Genomic DNA, 8,152 nt, shown 5'->3' with positions numbered 1-8,152 from the left:
AGGCGGTGCCTGACCCTCGGTACCGCTCGGCTCCGCCTGGCGGTGAGGGAAGCTGACGCTCCTGCAGATCTCCATGCTAGAAGGAGGCTGAGGGTTTTCTTGGGGGGTTTCTTGGTGTAGGCGGCAGCTGCCATAGCGCAGCGATCATTCAGGCACCACTTTGGGCAGCCTCGCTCGCCGCACGGCGCGCGCGCCGGACACGTGGAAAGCCCCATGGAGAAGGCGCGGGAGGGCAGCGCGCAGGCGCGGCGCTGATGGCGGAGGTGGCCGGCGGCGCCCCCGCCTAGGCCGGAGCAGCATCCGCCGCCATCCGCACGGTGAGCGCAGCTCTGCCCGCCCGGCGGCGGCTCCGCGGCAGGGACGGGCCCCTGGTTTGTGGAGGGGGAGCGTCGCGGACCCGTCGGGGCCTGGGCCGGGTGAGGGCGGCCGGGCCGGGCAGTGAGCTGTGGCCGGTTCCCGGGCTGAGCGTTCCGCAGGGCGCGGGGAGGTGCCGGCTCCGTGCCCTGCCGGGGCCTCGGCAAGGCTCAGGGCCGGTTTCCCCGGCCCGGGAGGGCCGGTTGGTGCTGGGCTTCCCTCCCGCCCCGGGGAGAGGAGTCGGCCCCGGGCAGCTGCGGGTGGCTGCACTCGTGTTCAATGAAACGGCGGCGTCAGGGATGTGTAACGGCGCGGGCATCCCGGAGGGCTCCCTAATTGTGTTTGGTTCTTGGAAAGCGAAAGCCGTGACTAATTAGCAGTAATTACTGGGAGTCCTGCTCAGCCGCCCGGCAGTAAGGAGTTCAGCTGGCACCCGGGACACCTTGGGAGAGCCTTTTGCGCTGATAAATAGCAAATAGCGCGGTGGCAGTCGGGCTGTGCTGTAAAGTGATCCGTGCACACACGGGAGGGCAGTGGTTCTCTCTGCTGCATGAAAGGTTTTGCTTTTGAGAAGTTTTATTATTTTGTGTTACTTGTTGCAGAATTACCAGAGCTACATAAGCTGAAGCAACTCCGTTGCCAACATGTTTCTGTACAACCTAACGTTGCAGCGTGCCACGGGCATTAGCTTTGCCATCCATGGCAATTTCTCAGGTAATTTTCTCCTCTCTCTGCGTGACTTGGCTTGGGGCTTTTTTGGGTACCGGTTTGCTTTGGTACCTCTGGGGGTTTTTGCTGGTACATTATCATTTGTTATTGAGTGTTACTTGAGCTGTGGTAGCTTGTGGATAGATTGAGGGAAGTTTGGCTTGATTATCAATCTAGATTATCTATAGGTTTAGTTTAATATCCTGACCAATTTTCTGATGTGTTAAAAGCTGTTCTAACAATGATGGTACGTAATGTGGTGAATAAGTTTCTTTGAGTTTCTCCATGGTAGTCTTAAAATTGGTATTTGGAAGTTTGCCCTTCTTCCCTTGTAGCACTTGTTGAAGTTGTGCGTTGTCTTCTGTTGCTGACTTGTGCTCGTGTTTTGGTTTCTTCAGGAACCAAACAACAAGAAATTGTTGTTTCCCGGGGCAAGATCCTGGAGTTACTGCGCCCCGATCCCAACACGGGCAAGGTTCACACGCTGCTGACCGTGGAGGTGTTTGGGGTCATCCGCTCCCTCATGGCCTTCAGGCTGACGGGGGGCACCAAGGATTACATCGTGGTGGGCAGCGACTCGGGGCGCATCGTCATCCTGGAGTACCAGCCCTCCAAGAACGTCTTCGAGAAGATCCACCAGGAAACCTTTGGCAAGAGCGGCTGTCGCAGGATCGTTCCAGGCCAGTACCTGGCTGTGGACCCAAAGGGCCGTGCTGTCATGATCAGTAAGTCTCTCTGTCAGCTTCTGTTCTTAGTGTTTTTATCTTCTGTCTTGTGGATTGAAGCCCCAAAACGGATAGCCTTCAAGAAATAATGAGTTAAAACATGGAATGTGAAACATTTGAAGAAAGCATAGCATTTAGGAAACATACAGGGCAATAAATCGGCTAAGGCATGGAACACAATGACAAGAAAGAGAGATAGGGATAGGGGAGTTGATGGGCTAAGCATATTTAGAGCCAACAATATCAAACCAACCCTAAGAGTCTTGCCAAGCCATGGGGACCAAGCCAAGTACACTGGGAATTGGCCTTATTAGGATGGGAGTTCAAAAGTTTAAGGAGGAAGACTCATCAGGTGCCCCCTGCCCATGATGAAGGCCACCGGAACGACCACTGAAAAGATCCTCAAAAGAGAAGTCTCCGCCCACGCTCTGCCTACACCACGCCTCCTATGAATATGCATGCAAAGACATGATTATGCATGAGATATGATGTAACTCTATATTCAAAATTGTATAAAAGGCTTGCTTTGTCATGAGATACTCAGAAATCCCTTTTGTGATTTCTCCGACGCGTCGTAATAAAATACCTCCTGTCTATGCTGACTTAAATTGAGTCTCTTAGGCAGTTATTCTCGCCTTTTGGGGCAAAATTCGGCATCAGATGTTTATTTTGGAGCAGATTTCTGACAGGTATAATTGGAGTTATAATATAGTTATAATTGTTTTAGATTGTGAGCTGTGTCAAGGAGAACACAGGCATTCAGAATTGTTCCTTGATGCTGGTGGAATTGCACAAATAAATTGTAGTACTGAGCCAAAACAAGTTGGAAAGAGACCAGTTTGCTCAGGAGCGTGCAGAGCCCTGAGGTGTGGTGTGTGGGAGAGAGGATGGGATTGCAGGTGTCAGTGCTACAGTGTAGCCAGTCAGTTCCCATGGCCTGAAATGATGTTTTGAGTTCATGTCTCTTCTCTGAGATATCTCATGGAGACAGCCAGATGCATTTCTGATCAGGCTTCACAGGTAGAAGGACACTTGGGAGAATTTTTTTGCTAAGATTTAGCATGAAGTATATGGAACTTCCTCATTTTGCTGAAGGCAGCTCTGTGCAGTGCTGATGGTAATTTACCAAGTATGTCTTTATACTGGGAATAGCAATAATATTATTTCTTTTCTAACATGTCTGGTTTTCCTGGGTGAGAAAGTAACACAGTCACAGTTGTGCCATTCATGTTGATATTTGAGTGGTGTTTTTTATGTTGTGGATGCTGTATATCAGGCAAGAATACATTTACTTAGTTAAAATATTTCTGTGGAAAAGTTTGTAAAATAGTAAAATATTTCTGTGATTTTAAATAGCAGAACATCTGGATGCTTCTTTCTGTTTGTCTTTGCTTCCTTGCAGTTTGTTCTCTCTTGTGTGGTAAAAAGAGTGAGTAGATCTCCCTCAAACCATTGTAGATGGAATATAGGGCCAGGTGAATGTAGCTCAAAGGGTCAGGCTTTGGCTTTAAAGGGCTGAAGTTGTCATTTTGTGCTTGCAATCTGAAAGATTTACAATGAGACATTCAAGGTTAGTTGGTGGCACAGAGATAAACACCAGTGGTGAGCTTCAGCTGAAGTAGTGCTGATATTCTCTTTGCAAGTTACAGCTCAGTTTTGGCTGCAGGTATGGTGAGATTTGATTATCAAGGAATGGGCTTCACGTGCTGCTGTCCTTCCCTGCAGGTGCCATTGAGAAGCAGAAGCTGGTGTATATCCTGAACAGAGATGCTGCTGCTCGACTCACCATCTCCTCCCCTCTGGAGGCCCACAAGGCCAATACCTTGGTCTACCACGTGGTGGGAGTCGACGTGGGGTTTGAAAACCCAATGTTTGCTTGTCTGGAAATGGATTATGAGGTGAGAACTTCATCTCCCTTTGCTGTGTTTTGACCTTTGTTGTTCCTGTTCTCTTCTTCATCTGTCACTGGGGAGTGTTGGCTGCTTCTGCTGCCTGGGACAGTTATCATTTTTTACAGGCTTACTGGCTTTTTGTCTTGCCTTCAGCCAGAATGAGCAAGTCTCTTCTGTCATGGTGATTGATTCTTTTTGCTTTTCAGCTGAAAATATTCATGTTTTCTTGGTCTGAACTTCTCTTCTGCAGCTGCTAGCAAGTCTTTTCGCCCCCATTCTGTTGTTATTCAAAACTGTTGTCCAACACATCAGCTTTGCTCCTCCTTTTAATCCTTTTTTACAAAGGCACCTCCATATGTTCTCTTTTAGGAAGCAGACAACGATCCAACAGGTGAAGCTGCAGCCAACACACAGCAGACATTGACATTTTATGAACTGGACTTGGGTTTGAACCATGTTGTCAGGAAATACAGTGAGCCCCTGGAAGAGCATGGCAACTTCCTCATAACAGGTACCACCCACAGAGTTGTTTTTTGCATGGGCCTGCTTGGGTCCCATTCCCCAGGAAAACACAGTCAATACTCTTTATATCTTAGGAGTTGTTTAAATTGTAGTCTGAGCCATTAATATAAATTAATTAATTAACCTTGCAGTCAGGTAATGAGGGGTGGTTTACATGGAAATACACAAGTATTCATAGAAGCAGCTGCTGTTTGAGTGCTCCTGTAATTAGCTGTAGCAATGCAAAAGGACTTGGTTAATGTGTAGATGCTGTTTTACTCTCTTTAATGGGATTCCCTCTGCTGAGGGCAGTAGATCAATCCGTGGACTAAAAGCCCACTTGGAGGGGTTGGATGCAAAGCCAATACAACACCTTCAACCAGGGAAACTGCTGCAGGTTCCTCTCCAAGCACAAAAAGTGCTGAGCTGGGAGAGCATCTTTGTATGCTTGCCCTGTTGCATCTGCTGTAGGCAGCTGTGAGACAGACACCAAGTATTGTGCTGAATCTGTTTGATAATGTGATTTGTTACACTGAGATCACAAAGTATGGCTTTAGAAATGCTTCTATTACCTAAAGATGTTAATCCATCTGACTGATTTTTCTAGAAGCAAACATACCAGAAACTGAAAGGTTGTGTTTATCTGACAAGTTGCTAGTGTGGTATTTTGGGCATGTCATGGCTTTCTAGACAAAAAAAAGCCAGGAAGGATAAAACCTAAGCAATTTGTCAGAAACTGCATCCTTCCAGATCCCTGGTTCCATCTGCCCTGTTCTCATGGTGGCACAGGCAAAAGACTGTACTCAGTCTTTTGTCTTTTCAATAAGAGCAGATTCATATATGCAGGGTGATGGAGAGTGTTGGAAATGGTGCTGCATTAAAGAAAACCAAATGTTCTGCAGCAACCAGTCAGATCTATGGTAAAGACTTCTCCTAATAATTTTCTTTCAGTTCCTGGTGGTTCTGATGGCCCCAGTGGGGTGCTGATCTGTTCTGAAAACTACATTACTTACAAAAACTTTGGTGACCAGCCTGATATCAGATGCCCAATTCCCAGGAGACGGGTGAGAAATTTTTAAGATTATGAATGCTTGGAATTTGCCTTTCAAGGTTAAGGGCACCAGAAAGGTTTTAAAGTAAGAAAAAAATGAGTTAAAAACATGTTGGCTTATCTGCCTCACTGGCTGTGTGTTATTTGAGAGGGAGGATGGAGGTGGGCATAGCCTGAAGTGATGAGTGTGGTTCATGTCTCTTCTCTGAGATTTACACTGGAGATACTCCAAAGACTCTGATCAGGCAGCACTGTCAGTGCAAGGTAGGATTACTTGAGATGCTGAACAGTGGCAGTTGTAGCTGCAGGTGAATTCAACAGCTGCTCTGTTGCATCTAAGGCTGCTTCCTCTCCCTTTGGTATTAGGAATGCAGTGCTTTGAGCACCTGCCAAGGTGCTCAAAACCAGCTGTGTGTGGGTTACAGCCCTTTCCTGTGTTTTTGGCTTTGATATGTGAGAGTTGCCTGGAGAGGAAAGTAAAACACATGAGGGATGATGCTCAGGCACAGTGTCCCACAGCTGTATTTCCTTCTGGGGCAGAGATGTACCAAGGGTGACTCCAGGTTTAACAAAGGAATGTGCTTTGTGTTAAAAACCTTCTTACTTACTGTGAGCTCTTAAGGCACCTGTGCAATGGAAATACTTCAGTCAGTGAAATCACCTCTGTGCTTGTCAGGTAATTCCACCAATGACCTCTGTCTTTCCTGACAGAATGACTTGGATGATCCAGAGAGGGGTATGATCTTTGTCTGCTCTGCTACACATAAGACCAAGTCCATGTTCTTCTTCCTGGCCCAGACAGAGCAGGGAGACATCTTCAAAATTACTCTGGAGACTGATGAAGACATGGTAAGCACCACATGAATGCAGAAGCATTAATTGAGAGGAGTTCTTAGTCAGTTACTTTCCCTAAGGTGATACATTTTTACTGTTGTGAGTTTAACTGTGTAAGGGAACTTGCTTTATGTGATTTGTAAAAGAGTTAACACTGGTCACCACTGTGGGTATTACTCATAAAGAGACACAGTGCAAGGTTTGCAAAATCCTCTGAGGATTAAACTGCAGTCATTTGATCATACTTAAAATGTTCTAGAGGTGGTCTTTTTTTTTTAAAGAATATAAACTGTGGTCCATGAACCTCCTGGAGAGTATTTCAGTGACTTGTTCTGTGGAACTTACCTTCCCTGGATTTCAGCAAGTACCTTCTCGTCTCTTAATTGAGTGTTTACATATCGCAATCAATATTTTTGCAAGATGAGGTAGTTAGCTTGGCACAGCTGGTCTGTGAGTTGAAATAACAGGCTTGCAGTGGCTTGCTGCTGCTTGTTTTAGTATTCTCTGAAAAGTTCTCTGCTGCAGTGTGATTGGTTGGGCTTTTTCAGTAAATGTTGTACAGTAATTTCTCCATCTAAACATGTCATATTTGGTACAGGGGATGATTGTGTAGCAGGCACCAAGCCTGCCAGAGTTCAAGGAGTGTTTGGACAGTGATCTCAGACATTGTGTGATTTTTGGGGGTGCTCTCTGTAGAGCCAGGAGTTGGACTTGATAATCCTTTTTGGTCCCTTCCAGCTCGGAATACTCTGTGATTCTGCGATGTTCAAGTGCCTGAAGATTGTCCTTGGATGTTTCACCAACAGCTGTTGTGACCATATCAAATTTAGAAATTTGCTTAGGACAGTTGTTTTTCTAATGCTGGAGAATTGGTGGTGTTCTGTGAAGCAAATTTCTCTTAGGCAGCTTGCCATTTTTACAGCTTTTGTTTTCCAAATTGATTTACAAAAGGCAGAAAGTCTTGGAATAAAACAGACAGCCTGGCTTGTGTGTTCAAATAATCTGTTGGATTTTGTGATTTATAATCTGGTGCCCCAAACTACTGATGTTTTAAGCCTGGCCTGCTCTTGTTCATTTCTTTGGAGAAGATGGCTAGGCAGATGTTTGTTATTAAATCACACATGGAGCTCCATTTAGCATCATGTTCACATCTTCATCTGCTTTCAGGTAACAGAGATTCGACTGAAGTACTTTGACACTGTTCCTGTTGCTGCTGCCATGTGTGTGCTGAAAACAGGATTTCTCTTTGTGGCATCTGAATTTGGAAACCAGTGAGTAAACAATTTGACATCAGTGTTTTTCCCCTGAAGCAGAGTGGTTCTGTTCAGGCCTGCAGACTGACCCTTGAACTTACTGTGCATAGAAAGCCAACACCTCTGATTTAATGGGTAACTTGGTGCTTTGTTCAGAGGGCTTGAGAAGAATAGTTGGATTAGACTATGAATGGGGGAATTTTCTTGTTGTTTGAACTCAGATTAGATGATGAAGTGCAGAGAACAAAAGGTTACTTGCTGTTGCAGCAGATTTTGGAAAAATTGAGCACTTGCTGTTTATGTAGGGTTCATCACATATCAGATGAGTTATCTTTTCAATTAGTTTGATAGTTTTGAATTTTTATGTGTATGGCCCACTCAGAAGTAAATTATTAGTAGGTGTGTTCCTTTCCTTACTAGATGTATACTTGAGGGCTTTCTCTTAATTCATGTTTGGACTTCTAAATACTCTAAATGGTCATGCACACCTTTGAAGATTAGCTTAACTGTGTCTGAGGGAGGGATTCACAGGAATGGAGATTTTCCTGACTGTATCTGCAGTCAGCCACCTGAGGGAGCCCCAGCCAGTTTGCTGGACTGAATCTGAATTGAGGAAGCCATATTCGAGCTGTATTTAAACCAGGAAATAACTCATTCTGTCTTTCTGTGGGATTTTTTTTTTCTTCTCTGAAGTTTTATTTGTTGTTTTATTGAGCTCATAAATTGGAATAGGGAATGTGGTTAAAATAGGATGATTTAAAAGGTGAGAGTATTCCAATAAAATAGACAAATGTGGAGATGAAGTCCTAGCCATTGACCTTGCTTTTGGCCTCA

General features: G+C 45.3%; 1 protein-coding gene and 2 non-coding genes across 3 annotated transcripts in view; all 3 read left to right on the top strand.

Annotated features, from left to right (window-relative positions):
• Positions 1 to 174: 174 nt before the first annotated feature.
• SF3B3 (splicing factor 3b subunit 3) overlaps positions 175 to 8,152 on the top strand; it is a 29,620-nt gene continuing 21,642 nt past the window's right edge. Inside the window, exons 1-8 of the mRNA XM_074550956.1 lie at positions 175 to 317; positions 957 to 1,068; positions 1,461 to 1,787; positions 3,513 to 3,685; positions 4,049 to 4,190; positions 5,132 to 5,244; positions 5,943 to 6,080; positions 7,233 to 7,336. Coding sequence (XP_074407057.1) covers positions 999 to 1,068; positions 1,461 to 1,787; positions 3,513 to 3,685; positions 4,049 to 4,190; positions 5,132 to 5,244; positions 5,943 to 6,080; positions 7,233 to 7,336 — 1,067 coding nt within the window. The 5' untranslated portion in view covers positions 175 to 317; positions 957 to 998. The remainder of the gene's footprint in view (positions 318 to 956; positions 1,069 to 1,460; positions 1,788 to 3,512; positions 3,686 to 4,048; positions 4,191 to 5,131; positions 5,245 to 5,942; positions 6,081 to 7,232; positions 7,337 to 8,152) is intronic.
• On the top strand, positions 2,721 to 2,802 carry LOC113459744 (small nucleolar RNA SNORD111). The gene has a single exon (XR_003381273.1). It is a non-coding gene; the product is annotated as a small nucleolar RNA SNORD111 (small nucleolar RNA).
• On the top strand, positions 5,401 to 5,480 carry LOC113459743 (small nucleolar RNA SNORD111). Its single transcript, XR_003381272.1, has one exon. It is a non-coding gene; the product is annotated as a small nucleolar RNA SNORD111 (small nucleolar RNA).

Source organism: Zonotrichia albicollis, chromosome 13 (genome assembly GCF_047830755.1).
Source record: "Zonotrichia albicollis isolate bZonAlb1 chromosome 13, bZonAlb1.hap1, whole genome shotgun sequence".
In the NCBI taxonomy this organism is placed as follows: domain Eukaryota; kingdom Metazoa; phylum Chordata; class Aves; order Passeriformes; family Passerellidae; genus Zonotrichia; species Zonotrichia albicollis.
The sequence above is the reverse complement of the archived record's forward strand: the minus strand, read 5'-3'. Positions and strand labels throughout refer to the sequence as shown.